Genomic DNA, 19,776 nt, shown 5'->3' on the forward strand with positions numbered 1-19,776 from the left:
GTGCCATTCCACATGAAGAAAATGTAATCTCTATACCTCACCCATTGTCTGATGCTGTCTAAGTAAGGGTTACTTGATGGGAAGATATAACTCTCCTCAAAGTCAGCCATAAATAGATTGGTCTTATCTGAGTTGAAGCCTTTCCCCATTGCTACTCGCTTGAATTGGAAGTAAAATTATTCTCAGCAGTTGGCATTGTAGCATAGCCATGATTAGCCGACATGGTCGTAGGAGTATGCACCAGTGTTTGTGGCCTAGTGAGCAAGCAGACATGACTAGCTTCAAGGGGCCTAGTGGTGAATGAATGCAAGGTACTGAAGTCCAATCATCATGAAGGGAAAAAATCTCAAAATGATTTATACCATAGTGGCTGACCCTCCTCTTCTTATCCACATCTCCTTTTGTTGGTCGCTCTGATAATACCATTTGCAAGAGTATAAATGAAGCATATGGGTCCAAATAAGTGGACATTTTTACACAAGGAAAGGTGTAACTGAAACGCCATACTTTGCATTGTGTACTGTAGTTTGGAGTTCCACTACACTGTACTGAGCTGACTGTAAATCCAGAAGGCATTAATGCACTCTGAAGCCTGCAGTGGTGGAGGAACTTCATTCATTTATCACTTTTTAATCAACTGCCTGGCTTGGGCTACAGTCGATACATCACAAATATAAAGAGAGATAACCCGATTCACTCAACTCCATCAGGAGCATGTAGAGTACTTGAGCATTGTACCATAATGCACATTGTTCTGCTACAAAGCTAGACTTTGCTTTAGGAAGTTAGTTGAATACTCTCACGGTTCATCCATTCGGCCACCACCCTCATACAAGCTCAGACCCTGCCCTGTGTAAAGTTGGTAGCATCAGAGATGGTAATAGTGATTTAAGTGTTGTCTGCATATGACATGATATGAAAAACAAATGATTGAACCAGATCTGCAAGGGGGTTACATAGATATTAGAATAAAGTGGGACTGATAGAGAAACCCTGAGGTACCCCATAGGGAATTGGAAGTAGATTAGAGGTGAAGGGGTGCATGAAGGCAGATTGAGTTTCGTTCGATAGGAAAGACTGACACACAAAGGGGCCGATTCCGATCCGGGTCAGAAAGCACTCCGACCGAGTTGAATCCGGAGTGTTTTATGACCGAGCCGGATCCCTACAGTCCAACCGAGCGAGTACGATGCGCACGTATGCTGTCGGACTCGGTTCGGTCGGACTCCCAAAGAGGCAATGGGAGCCAGATGTATGACGCGTACATGCGCTCCCATTGACTGAATGGGTACGTCTCGAACAAGTGCGCCCCCTACAGTCGGTACGCGTTGGTGCCATCTGCACCGTACATGCATGTGTTGGGGAGACCCATAGGTATCCCTCTGTGTCCGAGTCGAAGGGCTGCGGGTGTCAGGGGGTCCGATGCGGACCCCCGAAGTTCGACTCCGGGAACTTTTGCGAGCCTGACACTCCGACTCGCACAGGCTGTCCGACGCGTGCATCGTACTGGCTTGGTTGTAAATCGCATCCATTGCATGCCACGGTTAGCTTCCGACCGAGACGTACGAAGCGGTTTGGACCCGGAAGCGACTCAGTCGGTGAATCTCGCGTAGCTCGCATCGTACTTGCTCGCTCGTACAGCTGTACGAGTCGGCCGGAAAACACGTACGGCTCGTAGTTTTTCCAGCCGGATCGCATTCGGTGCCCTTCCGACCCGGATCGGAATCGGCCCCAAAGTAGGGTAGTTTCAGATCTGTGTTGGGAAAATCTGGATTGTGAATAATATAATGCATTGCTTATCTCCATATAGTGAAAAAGAGATATTTTTACATGTTTTTTCAAGGCCTTCTTAGGGAAAGGCAGGAGAGAAATGGGGTGACAGTTCTTCAAGATGGAGACCTCAGTGGTCTTTTTTTTAGAGTATTGTAACCAATGCTTCCTTGCAAACATCGTGGCAGAATCCAAAGAAGAGTTAGAAATGTTAAGCCAGGTGGGAATAATGGTCTCTTGGCCCATCACAAATAGCTGAGTGGGCAGGGGGCTGAGCAAGAATTTGATTTAGTACGAATCATAACAGATTCAATCTTCCTACATGAGGTGGGGGAAATCTGTTAGGCTAGTGCCAGATTTGGATTTAGGTGTAGCCCATATGGTTCCGAGTTACCTGAAAGAAACAGATTAAGAAAATTGGTGTATATTTTGGAGAATTTGTCCTAACAATATTGAGAGAGGTTGGTGCATAGTTCTTCCGAAGGTGTCATGATGCTACTGCTGGCACCTGGATTTGGCACTTATTTTGCTATAGTAAAGATTCCATGAGATGAGTCCTTTGAGAATTCAAACAATAATGGGGTTATCATAGATATCTGTGCAAATTTATGAATTAGATGCCAGTAACCTTTAATAGCCATTCTTAATATACTTTTTGATCTGGGATATTAACCTGATCTCTAAAATCTTTCTATAAAGCTTACATTTTTATTTTGCGTTATGAAGGTCATTATTATACCATGGGCCAGAGGATGAACTGCACAAAGAGGGACAGATATTTAAGGGTGATATTGTGCTTAGAGATGACTTAATTCAGTTGTCTAAGTTAATAGCAGCAGTAGATACATGATTAGAGAGAGGGAAGGGTGTGTTTGTGAGTGTGTGGTTTAAACCTGAGCAGTTAATTGTAGAAATGTTAGGCAGCGTAGCGATTAAGTGGATCTTATGATGGTCAAAGATTTTGGATGAGAACTGAAATAGATTGCAAATTGGATAAATTAGAATGAAAGAAATGCCCTGATTGATGTGTGCGTTGAGAGTTTGAAAGGAAGTCCAAGAGCTCTGAGGCTGTCAATTATGTTGATAGATTTAGTGCTGCTTTTGTTTTCAAGGAGAATGTTTAAATCACCAAATATGGTGAAATGTGTGAAACGTAGAATAAAAGGGGGAAGACTACATAGGAAGATTTTACAGATATGTTTGCTGGGTCTCAGGAAGGGAACGCTATAGTAGGCAGCTGGGGAAACAAGATGGTGGGCTTATTTCAAGTGAGAAAATACCACGTGCTGCTTCCAATATCATTGGTATCTCTGAGTGAGCACATTACATCTCTGCCTTCTGGATTTTTGCTAGTCCACCCCCTAATCTGAGAAGACGAATGCAGTGATGATGACATACCTATGAGGGATTGCAGCTCAGATGTCAGGATCAGAGGAATCTTTAGGCCATGTTACAGTTTGGTGTGAGTTAAGAAACATGAAGATATCTAAGTGGTGTTTAGGAAGGAACCTCGCAGTGAGTAAGTAAAAATGTATAAAGGGCATATATGGAAAGGTCATCAGTGGAAATGGGTACATTTGGTGACAAAGTTTCACGATTTGTGCACAATTTACAGAATACTGGGCCTCTATTGGGGCATAAAGGAAGAGAAGGACTGGTGTGTGACTTATCAACAGGTAGGGGTATATATTTTGCAGCGATTGAGGCACAGGCTGGTGCAGACGGATTAGCTGTTCTTCTGTGCAGAAGTGTAGGAGCCTCTCAGAAATAGCCTGGTATGATAAAGGTGGCATGGACATACAGTAGACGAGAGTGTGCATTTTTTAATATGGCGCATGAAGGAAAATTGCCTTAAAAAGGCAAGAGAATGACAATATGAATAGGACCTCAGCTGCACGTGAGTTCAGCACCAATCTCATTTAATGTTCACTCATACTGAGAAAGGAATACAAATACAAAAATGCAGCACATTTGTTTAAGCTACCTTGCCATTGGGCTGATATATGATCATTTGTTGCTCACTTTAGTTATTATGTCCCAGGTTTTACAGGGTAAGGGGGTTTCTTCAAAAAAACAAAGAAAGCCCACACTTCATTCATTGAAAATGCTGTCCTTCCAGAATCGGTTCTAAAGTGTGTGTTAGAAGACAATGAGTTTTCCTAAAAGTGTATAGGAAAACTAAACTTTAATACTCCCTGCAGCTGGTATTAGTAAAATTACCCACAGAACCCTTTTTTAGGGTCATGCTCAGGCCCCCGGAGAGGCCAGAATTGGAAGAGGAGCCACGTCCATTAGGTCACATAAGAGGAATCGTCAGGGGTATCAACCAGGAGTATGACAGGTGCCCTGAGCAACCAACCGACAACCAGCAAAAAGACCACTTAGTGCTGAATCTTACAGACCAGGTCTTGACTCAAGCACAAAAGGAAATCCTGGAAAAAGGATTGGGCTTCGTACCCACAGAGAGATTTGACAAATTCAAACTTTGTAAAGAAGTCAAATAGTTCATGAGAAAACTGAAACTCAGAGCCTACTTCAACGAAAAATAACCACAAACTAGAGAGGAACATAACACAGGTCTTAGGGTGAAATCCACCTTTGCACCCCCGTATACCATGTTCCCAGCGGAGTTACTGGCTTTTGAGAAGGCATTTATGAAAGAGATACAGAACATCAACCCGGATAACCACAGCTTTTTCCACAATACCACGAAAGAACAAAAACAAGCTATCAAGTAACTGGCAAACAATGGCAACTTAATTATTGAACCTGCTGACAAGGGAGGAGCGATAATTATCCAAACCTCAGAGACCTGCAACCAGGAATGTCAACGCCTTTTACTTGATACCAGGAATTACGGAGTCCTGAAAAATGACCCAACTGAGTCAATAAGGGTCCAGATCACTAGCATGGTGGAGGAAACCCTCACACATGACTGGGTCTCGAACAAAGAGGTTGAATTTCTAATCAGCAAATCAGCTGTAATTCTCTATTTTTACACAATACCTAAAATCCATAAGAACTTAATCAAGCCCCAAGGACGTTCAATTGTGTCGGGCATAGGATATGCCTTCCTGCGACCTCTCGTACAAAAGACAGACACCTACTTTAAGGACACCAAAGATGTCCTGAGGCACCTGCAGGATATGAATCTCGAACCTACAAGCAAATTCCTCTTGGGCTTGAATGTTGAAAGCCTCTGCACTAGTCTCCCTCATGATGAAATACTGCGCATCATAGAAGATGCACTCTTCGAGATCGACTGGGTATACCACATCTGCGCAACATTGTGATGGATTGCTGTAAATTAGCTCTTAACAGAAACTTCTTTCAATACCAAAACACACTCTACCTTCAAAAACACTGGACCAGCATGGGCAGCACCTTCGCCCCTAGTATAGCTGGCCTGTATGTCCATCATTTGGCGTCACATAAGATCCTTAACGCAAATAACCCTTTCCAGCCACACATCAGGATATGGAAACGCTATATAGACAACGTGTTAGTCATCTGGAATGGCAAAAGGGAAACAGCCAACAAGTTCATGACCTGGTTGAACTACTGAAATGAGTATCTGAAGGTCACGAGTACCATCTCCAATAAAGAAATCATTTTTCTGGACCTTAACATCTTCCCACAGGATGGTGGCTTAATAGCCACGAAATATTTCAAAGCTACAGCGAAAAGCTGTCTACTCCTATATGACAATTTCCCTCTGCGACACCTGTGGGACAGTCTCCCGTGTGGTCAGTTCTTGCGACTCAGGAGAAACTGTTCAAATATGAAAGATTTTAAGGAACAATCAGAGGATCTGCGGAAGAAATTGGAAAGAAGGAACTACCTGACTGCACCGACGACCTCGCACCTCTGAAGAACCCACCCAGCAGCAAGAAAGCCTCGTGGTTCACCAACGAACTTAAAACATCCAAGAAAAACTGCCGCACCCTCGAAAAAGCCTGGCGCCACGACCAGACTACAGAAAACATGACAGCCCTCAAGAACGCCACCCGCATACACCACCAGCTGATCCGCACCACCAAAAGAACAACATTCAATCAATGAATCAATCACGACATTTGTAAAGCGTGCTACTCACCCGGAAGGGTCTCAAGGCACTGGGGGGGAGGGGTACGTTACTGCTCGAACAGCCAGGTCTTGAGCTGCTTCCTGAAGGAGAGATGGTCTTGGGTTAGCCGAAGGTGGATGGGGAGGGAGTTCCAAGTCTTGGCTGCCAGGTAGGAGAAGGATCTTCCTCCGGCGGTGGCTCTGCAGATGCGTGGTACGGTGGCGAGGGCGTGGCTGGTCGATCGTAGCTGGTGGGTGGGCGTGTAGAAGGTCATGCGGTCGTTGAGGTACTTGGGCCCAGGTCGTGGAGAGCCTTGTGTGCGTGGGTGAGAAGTCTGAACGTGATTCTCTTGCTGACGGGGAGCCAGTGCAGGTCTCTCAGGTGTCCGGTGATGTAGCTTTGTCGGGGGATGTCCAGGATGAGTCGTGCGGAGGCGTTCTGGATGCGTTGGAGTCTTTTTGCTGTGGTTCCAGCGTAGAGGGTGTTCCCGTAGTCCAGTCAGCTGGTGACGAGTGCCTGGGTAACGGTCTTCCTGGTTTCTGTGGGAATCCATCTGAAGATCTTGCGGAGCATGCGCAGGGTGTTGAAGCATGATGAGGAGACGGCGTTGACTTGTCTGGTCATCGACTGGACAACAACACCCACAACAGCAAGGAACTCTTCAACATCGTCAAAGAGCTCTCCAACCCCAGCGCCGAAAACAACGACATCACACCCTCGCAAGACCTCTGTGACTCACTTGCCTCATTCTTCCATCGCAAGATCGCCGACATACACAACAGCTTTGGCGCACAGACCACGCACCCAACCACCGATTCAACGCCCCCCACCACCACCCTCTGCAACTGGACCCCGGTCAGCACCGAAGACACCACCTGCACGATGAACACCATCCACTCCGGATCCCCAACCGACCCCTGCCCCCACCACATCTTCAACAAGGCCGACTCCATCATCGCACCCCAACTCCGGGACATCATAAACATCTCCTTCACCACCGCCACCTTCCCGGAGAGCTGGAAGCATGCCGAGCTCAGCGCCCTCCTGAAGAAACCGACAGCGGACCCCACCGACCTCAAGAACTTCCGCCCCATCTCGCTCCTCCCTTTTCCTGCCAAAGTCATCGAGAAGACCGTCAACAAACAGCTCGCCGCCTTCCTCGAGACTAACGGATCTCTCGACCCCTCACAGTCCGGTTTCCGAGCCAACCACAGCACCTAGACCGCCCTCATCGCAGCCACCGACGACATCAGATCCCTGCTCGACAACAGGGAAACTGCCGCCCTCATCCTCCTGGACCTCTCTGCAGCATTCGACGCAGTTTGCCACCGCACACTAATACAGCGCCTCAGCAACACCGGAATCCAAGAGAAGGCACTGGAGTGGATCATCTCGTTCCTCGCCCGAAGAACCCAGAGAGTCCGCCTCCCCCTGTTCCGTTCCGCAGCCACCGAAGTCATCTGCGGCGTACCTGAAGTATCCTCGCTCAGCCCCACCCTCTTCAACGTCTACATGAGCCCCCTCGCAGCCGTCGCACGCCAACACAACCTTAACATTATTTCCTATGCCGACGACACCCAGCTGATCCTCTCCCTCACCAACGACCCAGCCACTGCCAGAGCCAGCCTACACGAAGGAATGAAAGACGTCGCCGAGTGGATGAAGAACAGCCGCATGAAACTGAACTCAGACAAGACGGAAGTCCTCATCCTGGGATCATCCCCCTCCGCCTGGGACGACTCCTGGTGGCTCCCTGCCCCGGGCACCACCCCCAAGCCAACGGACCATGCACGAAACCTGGGCTTCATCCTGGACTCTTCCCTCTCGATGACCAAACAAGTCAACGCCGTCTCATCATCCTGTTTCAAAACCCTGCACATGCTCCGAAAGATCTTTCGATGGATCCCCACCGAAACCAGGAAGACGGTCACCCAGGCACTCGTCACCAGCCGACTGGACTACGGGAACACCCTCTATGCGGGAACCACAGCCAACCTATAGAAAAGACTCCAGCGCATACAGAACGCCTCCGCACGACTCGTCCTGGACATCACCCGCCACAACCACATCTCCGCCCACCTGAGCGACCTGCACTGGCTCCCCGTCAGCAAGAGGATCACGTCCAGACTCCTCACCTATGCACACAAGGCTCTCCACGACCTGGGCCCCAAGTACCTCAACAACCGCCTCACTCTCTACACGCCCACCCGCCAGCTGCGATCAACCAGCCTCGCCCTCGCCACCGTACCACGCATTCATAGAGCCACCGCCAGAGGAAGATCCTTCTCCTACCTGGCGGCCAAGACATGGAACTCCCTCCCCATCCACCTACGGCTGACCCAGGACCATCTCTCCTTCAGGAAGCAACTCAAGACCTGGCTTTTCGAGCAGTAACGGACCCCTCCGCCCCAGCGCCTTGAGACCCTAGCAGGTGAGTAGCGCGCTGTATAAATTGTTTGATTGATTGATTGATTGACCTGACCAGAGTATTGGATAAAGCGCTCAAATGAGCCAGGAACAACCACAGGGATGCTGTTTTGGAACCTGTACCACAGAAACCCATGGAAGAGAGACCAATTCTGCATAACAACATTCAACACTGGCTCCAACCAAGTAACCAAGATAATAAATAAACACTGGCGCATACTCAACTGTGGACACTTGAATTTTCCTAAACCTTCCGTTTCGCACAGAAGAGGAAGGAGTTTGCGAGATATGGTGGTTTCACAAGGCCACGAACAAGGACAGAAGTGGGGGCATCAAACACTCTGCACCCGCCACTGATCAGCCACCATGCCTGCGGACAATGTAGTGCATGTCATTTGACCACAAAGAACAAAAACATCACCTTTAACAATGACACAGTTTGGGAACAAACACTGTTTTATGAACTGTAACAGCAAAAACGTGATCTACATGATCACCTCCCCATACTGTCTGCACTACATTGGCATGACCACACACCCTGTGGCGAACACAGAAGCAAAGTCAAGTGCAGAAAAGCGACAACAAAAATGTCATCACACTACTTAGAAACAAATCACACGATACTAGACCTACAATGGCCAGTCATTGAGCAAGGGAATAATGAGGTGACACTGTTTGAAAAGGAACAGCGCTGGGGGTACTGACTGGGCACACATACAAGGGGACTGAATGATGACATACCATGGGGGCAACTTAAATAGCTATCTTGTGAACAATACCCAACCAGCAGCAACCTTTGTCCATCCGTATAAGCAGCAGTAACCCCCAAGATGGGCAATACAGACTCTAGATATTCCCCATGATGTGTACACAGACTCCAGATATGACCACTTTGGTACCTTTGGGAAGTATTAAGATAACGGATTGGTTACACTGGCTAGATATTCCCACTCCTGTATCCTTTTGGGAATACCTTAAACTATAACCAACCGTAGCTCCCATTTTGGTGATGAAGTACTCAGCATTACCGTTTTAACCATCATGAGGATCCTTCAGTCCTCCTATTATCCATTATACTCATGGAAATATTATTTTCCAAACTTTTCTATTATATTTCACTGGCTTTTGAAAAAACAAAAATAACCTCTAAATATCGTTGGTTGGACAAAAACTAATTTAAACATTTTTGATCTTTAAGAAAACTAGTAGAGTGCAACCACTAACTCACACCCACAATGATAAACAGTATCCAGTAAGTAACGCCACAGTGAGGTGGCCATTTTGTTATTGTTAACGTTCTAGTTCCCTGGCACTCATGCGTGTCATACGCGGAAGTCACCACGACAACCTAGAGCCAGTCATTCCAGGAAGGGGCAGCCATCTTGTGTGGTTCGCATTCTAGCGCATACACACACACACGCGCACAACGCGGAAGCTACTGGACACTTAAACAGACTCTCCACAAAGAACGCTCGTCCATCGGAGCCACGGGTAGGCATTGCTTGGGTGCGATAGCAGCTTTGACAATGTAAGTACGGCACAGCCGATCCCCCTGGGCAACGAGTATTTCCAGTAACGGGGTGTGGGTTCTTGCGTTTTTATTCTCATCATTGAACCCTTTTCTTCCCACAGTGTTTGACTACAAGCGCTCCTCCCCTCCCGTGTTTAAGCACATGAGGCATTAGTTTAGCACCAAAAGTGTACGTTAACACTTTGTGTCTTTCTTATTTATCTCACATAATGTCTCTCCATTCAGACAGTCACATGATGTCTCTCTCGTGTTAAAACAAAGGTGACACAACTAGGTCACCAAATATGGAATCAATAACCACAGATGACACCTCATATACGGTGTGTGTTTTTTGTTATTTGTCTTGTACTGTCTTGTTCGTCATGACAAAGGGTAGCACGGCACCCCCGTGAATGAACTAGGAGTAGTCGTGCACAAGTGAAAATATATCACTAATTGACCTTCCACAAGTTTGGTGATGTTGTTTTACAAGAGCATATATCTCTAAGATAACCATGTTTTATTCTATCCTTCCGTATTAATTTACAGGAATATACCAATTAGGTATTGTATGATTGCATGTTTTACAATATGCAGACTAGACTCGAAGATTGATGAGGCAGAACACATAGGTTTCTTGTAGAGTGGTTTAGGGATCAACCACTTTGCTCCTGAAGAAAAGCAGAGGGAAAGGCTTTGAAACAAGTAGAGCAGGGAGGAAACAGCCCATTAAAGCATACATTCCCCCTCTCCCCCTTTTTACTAACACCAGCTTCAGGGTGTATTATAGTTTAGTTTCACTCAGCCAGGTATTTTTTTAACTCACTACATTGCCTCTGACCCTTCCACTTTCACACTAACACATAGAATCACCTCACAAACAAGTGCTGCCACGTCTCCGTCAGTCGCAGCTAACCCTGAGCGTAGTTTGCTTAGTAGCGCTACGCGTAACTACGCGAAGTGCACTTCACACTACGCACACTACGCGAGTAGTGTGGTAGGGAAATGCTGTTCGTATTGATTTCACAGCGCCGGATGCTTGTCCGCACTGTGCAATCATTGCAAATGGCATCTTGCACAGTGCAAGTGGTCGATTTCTGCCGCTCGAGTAGATTGGTACTCGAGCGGCAGCTTTCTCAACGTGGACTGGTAGTTTCTCATTGCGAGCGGTCGCGAGCATACGCGACCACTCGCAATGAGAAACCTGACCTCCCCGCGTTGAGAATCTCGCTGGGAGGTTTATTTTCCACGCTCGTGATCGACAACTTCATGTTGCTGATCGCGAACGAGGAAAAAGTCTCGCCGGGATGTTGATTTTGCTCGCTTGCAGTCGCCAAATTGACGTTGAGGACCGCGAGCAAGGAAAAAATGCCGCTACGCTACGCGTTTTTGCACTGTGCTACGTGCAATTTGCGTAGTGCATAGTAGCACAAACTATGCACGCTCCGCGAGTGTAGTGTAGTACTATGCCCAGGGTTAGTCGCAGCACACCCGTCCCACAGCAGGGCGTGAAGAACCTGATGATGAAGCATGCCACCAAGGGACCTTTTGGTGGGTGAGGGTTATTTTAACAAAACATTTTGTTTTCCTATACACCTTTAGGAAAACTCGTTGTCTTCAAACACTCACTTTAGAACTGATTCTGTAAGGACAGCATTTTCTATGAATGAAGTGTACACTTTCGTTGTTTTTCCACAGCTTACCAAACCTCTTCACTCACTCTCTTGTTTGTGGTTACTATTTTATTTTCAGCCACCTGAAATTTTTAAACAGGATTAGGTGCTGAATTATATGACAGTGATGTTAGATATGGTTTTTAAAAAGTTTTATCAAAGTTAATTTTTTTGCTGAAATTGATGCCTCTGAAGTGTAACCCAAGTTTCTGAACTGAAGAATTTAACTGTTTATCTAGACTTGAGGTTAGGCATGGGTTACAGAGGGTAGCCGTAAAACAGCCTCCAACAAGGATAAGCCCTATCACAAATTAATAACTCAGGGCCACATTACCATGATGGTCGGACAAGCGTCCGAGTGCCATTGTTATGAAATGTGGAAGGGACTGGCCGACAAGTAGGTCACAGTCCCACCCACCAGATTAAGATGCCACCGCCGTGTAGGAGGTCGGAAACATCCCTTACTTAAAAAAGGGCTGCAGAATAAGCTGCAATTGAAAAAGGAATGTTTCTAAACATCCTTGCACCATGTGCCAGGAACCATGTGCTGCCTGGCACACAATGCATGGATTTTTTGGGGGGGCACCACATGTGCCCCCTCGGCCATAAAGCAGAGGTCCCTTTCTGACTTCCTATTCATGGCATTGGGACCGCCATGAACAAGCAGTCGGAAAGAGATATCCTAATCCCTATGGTGGTGCCCGCACTTTCACCGCCCCCGTTTTAGGGATTAGGCATCTGACCTCTGACCTGATGGGGTCTTTGATCCTGTCAAAGGCAACGATCCTACCCCCCCCTCCCCCCTGCAGTCCGACTGGCTGCATTGTCGGTGGTGATCTGCTTCCCTTCATAATGAGGGCCTCAGCTTTATCTTACTAACTGGAGTTTCTTTTTCAAATATTTACAAGTGAGTAGTTTCTTCACATCATGGCTTGACACATTTGACTGCATAGGCACTATCCCAGCAATTTCTAATTTACAGAAATATAGATATCTTTTTTGCTTTTTATATGTATTTAGATGATATGCTGCACATTCTATGTTGATGAACAGTGTCTTTGGAGTAATCACCAGAACTTAAACTAAGTGCAGATATTTTTCAGATAATATGCACATTGATCTCGATTAGTTTTACGATCCAATTTAAACTACCTTAACATTTTCCGAAGATATATGTTATCTAACTGATTAGTTTGAGTGCTTGTAAAGGGACTCATATTAACGTGCAGGTCGATGTTTGTACACCTATGTTGTGGATCCCTAGAAGGAGGCTCATACAGCATGTTGTATTGCTCAGGACAATGGGTGTTCACTTTTGAGTCCAGAAACGGAAATAAATAAATCCTCTGTCTTGAGAGCAGTTGCTCTCTCTCATCAGCGGAGGCCTTCAGTGCTACTCTTCCTCTTAATACAACCGATTCCTCAAGATCATACATGTCTACACTTTGGTTTTCCTCAGAATATTCCTTCTTCAAATTGAGGTGCAAAAAAGACCACCTATGGTTTGCTGCTAGGTAAACAACGAGCTTCATTGAGGTGATTATCATTGCAATAAACGGAGTCTTGTGAAAGGTATTCCCACTCTGCCCACCTAAAATACCCTTTGAGAGGCCATTGGACATAGTTCAATGCCTCCGATATCCAATCATATGTAATGTTCAAGGGAGGAAATCATGCCCCTATAAGCAGGTCGCATTAGATCAATAGTCTCGGAAGCAACCTTTCTATTGTCAAGTAACACATTCCAAATCAGGCGATTCGACAATGGACCAGACAGCGATCAATGTAAGTTTGAATTGCAAAAAACGAATTGAAAAGCAATATGACTACTAAATTGTCAGACATAAATTCCATACACGCAACCGTGCATGGCATTTGCCCACATTTGAAGACTTATAGTATGTAAAAATTATCAGCTCCGAGTCACTTGTCAGAGAGGAAATTATCACCATTTCATTTAAAAACTTGATTATGGGTAACTAATTGCGAATTAAACTTTTTTGAATGCATTATTTTTCGAAAATAGCACTCACTGTACGATACAGTTATTAACTTTCATATATGTGAAAAGGGTTAAATATGTTAGGAAAATTAAAATACCTACTTCCATGTTAAGCAGTCCACGTACTTGGATTTCCATTTTTATGCTGGAATAATTGCATTTTACCAAACATTTAGAAAGTTGTGTGGAAAATAATAAATCTGGTGTATCATTAGGTCAGAAGCAATAGGGCCTCTTACATGAATGTCATATTTTAGGTGCATAACATTAAACGAAGGGACCTGCATAAGAAAGTGCAGAACTGTGTGCCATGGGCCAAGGATTTGGTCTACTGCCTATGGGCACTTTGCACAATGCATGCGTTATGCTGCTCAGCTGAATGGTTGGTATTGTGAAGGAATCATTGGGGCTGAGGAAGCAGAAAGGTGAGATTTCCTGGTATCTCCGCCAGTCGGGATGTTGGACCAAGAAAATGTATGTTTGGTTCATCGATAGAGGCTTGAACTTTTTCGTGGTGTTGTATCCTGTGAGACTGCTAACAATGAGGGTCTTTCTCGTCTGCATTGATTTTTTTTCTGCTGAGGCGTTGGTACTTCAGACTAACAATGGTAGGACATACAGGAGTCACTGCCAATCAGGGTAAAGGAGCATGAGAATAATGCATATCCCTTCTATGTCCACACACTGTACACCTTCCCACAACCAATAAAGCAGCAAGCGAGCTGGCTTTGTCATGAAGAGAAAATAAATATTTCTGAGACTTCTTTTTGAATTATTAATTTCTATTACAGGAAGGTTTGTTGGATGTGGAGAAGCTAGAATCTGAAGATAAGCTGACAAGTACAGAAATCAGTTGCCTTCGCCTAAAAGGGCAAATGATCTACTTACCAGAAGCAGACAACATTCTTTTCCTGTGCTCTCCGAGGTAAATAGACAACTAGTTCGTTGTAAGACCTTTTCCAAGACATATTTATTCAATCACTTGGTTCTCTGTACATTCCTAGCTAAAGAAGGCCAGTTCCCTTTTGATATATTGGACAGACTTTATATGCACTTGCTTTGGGCAATTTTCGAAATTTCAACACACTGAGATTTATTGAGCAGTAAATTAGTCAAACGAAACACCAGTTGCTAAGCACTGAATATAATCTACATATCTATGGAACGGAAACTGTACCCCCGGCTCTATTGAGAGGATGATGTCCATTCATTTTTAGACTATTATTCAAGTCTTTAAAGTCCTCGCAGAATCAGTGGTTTAAATAGTAGGTGGGTATTGGACTGAAATAGAGACCCCTTTTGACTTTGACCGTCCATCATCCAGTCAACACTGTTTTCAAGGCCAATGTTTTTTTTCTGTTTTCAAGGCCAATGGTCTTTTTCAGTTGTTCCTGCTTTGTAGTCAGACTTACTTTTGGTACCAAGTTGTGTGCTGAAAGGATCAATGTACAGACATTGTGACACCTCCTGTGGTGCAAACATATGTGGTGAGGGTTGCTTTTCCCGTGGAATATTTTTAGCACCAGAATAAAAGTTATCAGTCTCTTCACTAGGGGTGGACTTCAATCCTCTTTATCCACTTTTATAGCTACAAACAGTTCATTGCATATCCATTCCTCGTCCTGTTCCGTACATCTGTTTATATCACTATATTGAGAAGCATGTTTTAACAGTTATTTTAAATGCCTCTGAATATAGTGGTATAACCAGAGTACTTAAGTGAAACACTCCTGCAGGTTAAAAATTTACAAGAGACTAGCGCACTTTTATATATGTCACTTCAGGATGCACAAATCCTAAACTCACATATTTATAAGTGCCCTAGCCTCTTGTATGCTTTAACCTGCAGGAGCGTTTCACATTTTTTTCAGAGTTTTATATACTGCGAACTTGACCCAAAGGTATCAGGTTTCAAAGCGCTTCACATGAGCGCAATTTTCATTACACAAGGACACATTCATTTTGTTAGGCACGGGGAGATAAGTGATTTGCCCAGACTTACAGGATGTTGAGCGTCATTGCCGAGACTTGAACCCGTTCCCCGAGATTTGGGATCGCCCGCCCTGGCCATTAGGCCACATCCTCTCCCCTACTTTACCACAGCAGTTAATACCTGTAAATTGAGAAGCATTTATTAACATTTTTAATAAATGCCTCTCACTATAGTGATATGTAAACTGATGTACTAATGTAACGCTCTCACATGCTAAAAGCATACAAGAGGCGCCTCTCCCCTTTCAAGTTGTACCAGCCGCCACTGCATTTGTACATTAGTAATAGTGATTCCTACATAGTGATTTGCAATAGAATTGCTATTTAGTAATCACTATTACTAAAGTTAATACACCTGGCCCAAAATCTTTGTGAATCTGGCGCTTCATTCTCTGTTTTCTTTTGGAGTTATCAGAAATGTTTGCTCATTTCTTTAACAATGACAGTGCTGTTTAATGGAAATCCGTTTTGATTCTTTGTGCTTCCCCTTACAGTAAATTGTTTATGACTTATTTTAATATATAACGTCATTTCAGATGTTGAGGCATTCTTGTCAATACCATTTTTTTTTAAATGCGATCATTTTAAATGGTAGAGCGTGATATGATGATACATATGCCATTACATTGCAGTGTGATGAACCTGGATGACTTGACAAGGCGGGGTCTGTATTTGAGTGACATCCCTTTGCATGATGCAACCCGCGACCTGGTACTGTTGGGGGAACAGTTCAGAGAGGAATACAAGTTAACCCAAGAGCTTGAAATTTTGACGGACAGACTTCAGCATACACTCAGAGCCCTGGAAGAGGAAAAGAAGAAGACTGATACGTAAGTCAGAATTTAAATTCAAAAATGTAATTAAAAACAGGTTTGGATTACCAGCTGGCAAAATCTAACTGATTACAGTTCTTTCATATATCACATTTATACTTTTCACACAGTTAACTTGTATGGATAGCTAATTTTTCATATTTCCAGGGTATGAGCTCTGTTAAATTCGAGTTCCGAAAAAATGTTATGTCTTGCAAACGTTTTGCATTACAGTGCATTGGAGCTAATTGTTTCCCACGAACAATATTTAACTTTGTTCTGTGGGAAATATGTTTCACTGCAGAACATTTCCTTTCCCTACTCCCTGTCCAATTATCAGGGTGCCGGCTTCGCTTATTCAGTCAGTCAGTCAAAAAGAGCTTTATTTCGACCATTTGGTCATCAAAGCACATAAAAGGAGACAGCACAGTACATTTTGTAAATCATTAAAAGAGTATTAAAAAAAAAAGTCATTGTGCAATTTATGTACATAGGTGCTATATTAAAAAGATATGAATATGATTTGTGGAGAGTTTTCTAATTCGTACTTGGGTGTACTCTCTCACAGCAACACTCAATGCTAAATTTAGGTATGTATGGATTATCATCACGGATTGTGTGTTCTACCTTAAATGCACGGGAGATTACAATATTGTGCAATGGAACAAATAGCCTGTTCATGCTATATTAAAAACTCCTAACGAATCTAAAAGTGCTATTGACTTGTCTAATAAACAGTTAAACAGTGTTGAAAAACTACTTTAAGAATATAAAAAATATATAAATATATATATATTTTTTGAAGCCAATCCGAGGGGATATATGTTGCAGTACAAATATCATGCAGTGCAATAAATATGTGCAAACATAACATAGCAGTGTGTAAGTGGGCACTGGGGGTTAGGGTTTTCCTACACTAGTTTTCTTTAGGATAGTTCTACGAATGCACCACATCGAGTAGAGAAACCTAGAAGTGGCGATCACAATAAGTGTGTCAGTTTCATACTTGAGGAGCCTGTGAGCCTCAGTACAGTGTCTAATTCCCAAGTTTCTGCAGAGTTGTAACACCCATTTGGACCTTGGTCTACCATATGCGGGGCAAAAGAATAGGACATGGGATTCGGTTTCTTCTACTTGGTTGCACCCTGGAAAATCAAGTTTGAGGGCTCCCTACCATTTATTAGTAATTGCTCGAAGCGGGAGCACCCTATGCCTAAATTGGAGAAAGAGCTTCTTTGCAAGTTATGGTTGGATATAATCAAGAGCCGGTTCTGTCCTATATTGCTGCTTGATATCCAGAAACCTGGAGGTCACGGTACTTGGTTTAGACCCTTGGCATAGCAGGTCCATTTTATGTTCTCTATGGGAATCAAGTAATGCCTTTCTAGAGGTTTTGGGACAGGTCTCTTCTGGCGTGGTCCACATGTTTGCCCTCCCTATTGCCTGACAGGAGTTCCTGATGTAAGCTAGCCAAGGTAATTTCCCTGCACCAAGGAGGGACATAACGTCCTTCAACTCCTCTTTGTAGTCTGCTAGCTCAGGTGTACTCCACAGGCGACGCCAGTATAGGAGGGGTCTATAGGAAACTACGTCAGCTATGGGGCCAATCACTAAGTCCATTCTGAGCGGTGTTAGTGGGGTACTCAGAGGGAGGCCCAGCAATTGCCTAAGAAATGAGTTCTCAGTCATGGATAGGGAAATAGATGAACAATGGCCCCATAATTCTGCCCCATAGAGTGAGGCTCCCCTGGCCTGCGTTTTGTAAATTTCTACAGGTGGGCCTATCACTTTATGGGTGCAATTTTTATATAACTTTAAAATCCCCCCGCGGACTTAGTCAGTTTTAGACTAGCTTTCTTTATTTGTGGCCCCCAGTCCATTTTTTCTGTAAGTGTAATCCCTAGATAATCAAAAATGGACAACCTGTCTAGAGCCCTTCAATCTAGTTGGGGATGTGGACAGTTTATGGTGTTAGCATTAAAAACCATATACTTGGTTTTCTGGAGATTAATCTCCAGTCCCCTCTTCTTGCAAAAGAGACTAAATACCTCCAGTACCCTCTGCATACCCATGGGTGATTTAGAAAGTAAAAGCGTGTCATCCGCAAACATAAATGCTGGACAAAGTTTCTATTAGGCCATTTAAAAACAGGGAGAAAAGTGTTGGGCCAGGACGCAACCCTGTCGCACCCCTTTCTCTACAGGGAAAGCGGCAGAGAGTTCGCCGTTTTTGCGTAATTGACTTGGTGCAAGCGTTTCAGCTGGTGCCAAAGATATTCTGGCACTCCCATATCAAGAAGGATGCCCCACAGCTGATCTCGCTGCACCATGTCAAACGCGGATTTAAGATCCACAAACGTGAGGTAGAGGCTGCCACCCTCTAACACCACAGTTTTCCAATGGATGAGTTGTAATCTGAAGATCTGGTCAGTAGTGGAGATCCTGGCCCTAAAACCTGCTTGTAGAGGTGTTAGTATTTTGTTTTCCTCTATCCAGAATTACAGGCGCTCCAAGACTACGCAGGCAAACATTTTTTGGACGACATCTATAAGGCTTATGGGGCGATAGTTTGCTGGGTTGAGTGGAGAGCCCTTTTTGTAGATGGGGATGATTTCTGCTCTGGCCCAAGTGGGGGGGGCAACGCCATACCTTGCAAAACGGCATTAAATAATAGCTGTAGGTAGCGTGCCCAGACTACGGGTTCGGAACGGAATAGGTCCCCAGGTATCCTATCCAACCCTGGTGCTTTTGCTGGAAGCAGACTACCCAATGCACCTGTAATCTCCTTCATTGAACATAGGGGAGCATCTATGTTTGAGTCGTTCACATCTAGGGTAGGTGATGTTACCCTATCCTCTCCCTCTTCCTCTGCGGGCCTTGAGTATAGAGATTTAAAGTGGGTTCTCCAAACTTCTTCCCCTAGGTTTGGTCTTAGAGCCGATTGGCCTTCGGATTTCCCTGTTTTAACTAAGTTCCAAAAGGCTCTCATTTCGTGATTGTTTAGTGCTGTTTTGATTGTGTCCCATTTTTCATTTTCCCAATTAATTTTAGAAATCGTTATGTTTTTTTATATCGATCCCTAGGTTCCTTGATTGACAATGTATCATTCATTCTGATATAGTTTAGTAGGGTTTGCTTGGCTTCCTTACATGTTTTATTGTACCATGGGTGCTTAGGTTTAAATTTTTGCCTGGCCCTGTTTCGGTTGTAGAAAAAATCTGCCAATGCAGAAAACAGGTCCTGGTGGTTTTTTTATCAGTGTGGAATGCGGTGCTATGCTATTACTAGTTGCGGATATTCCATGCGCGACTTCTAGAAAGGGAAGGATTTGTTAATAAAGAGAAGCCACTTTATCCGTTGATTGTGCTAGTTCCCCCCATCATACCCTCCTCCTTCCTTTGACCAATACTAGATTGGGGTTGGGGTTTGCAGATGTATTTAGCGGATCTTTAGCCAGGGGTAGACATATTTCAAGTGCCAAAGGGTTGTGATCGCTCTCATGTCGAGAGGTGACCTTAAAGTCAA

General features: G+C 44.5%; 1 protein-coding gene across 1 annotated transcript in view; it reads left to right on the forward strand.

Moving 5' to 3' along the window:
- GUCY1B1 (guanylate cyclase 1 soluble subunit beta 1) overlaps positions 1–19,776 on the forward strand; it is a 377,660-nt gene that overhangs the window by 249,850 nt on the left and 108,034 nt on the right. The window contains exons 8-9 of the mRNA XM_085641713.1: positions 14,240–14,373; positions 16,073–16,270. Coding sequence (XP_085497839.1) covers positions 14,240–14,373; positions 16,073–16,270 — 332 coding nt within the window. The remainder of the gene's footprint in view (positions 1–14,239; positions 14,374–16,072; positions 16,271–19,776) is intronic.

Source organism: Triturus cristatus, chromosome 2_2 (genome assembly GCF_964204655.1).
Source record: "Triturus cristatus chromosome 2_2, aTriCri1.1, whole genome shotgun sequence".
Lineage (NCBI taxonomy): Eukaryota > Metazoa > Chordata > Amphibia > Caudata > Salamandridae > Triturus > Triturus cristatus.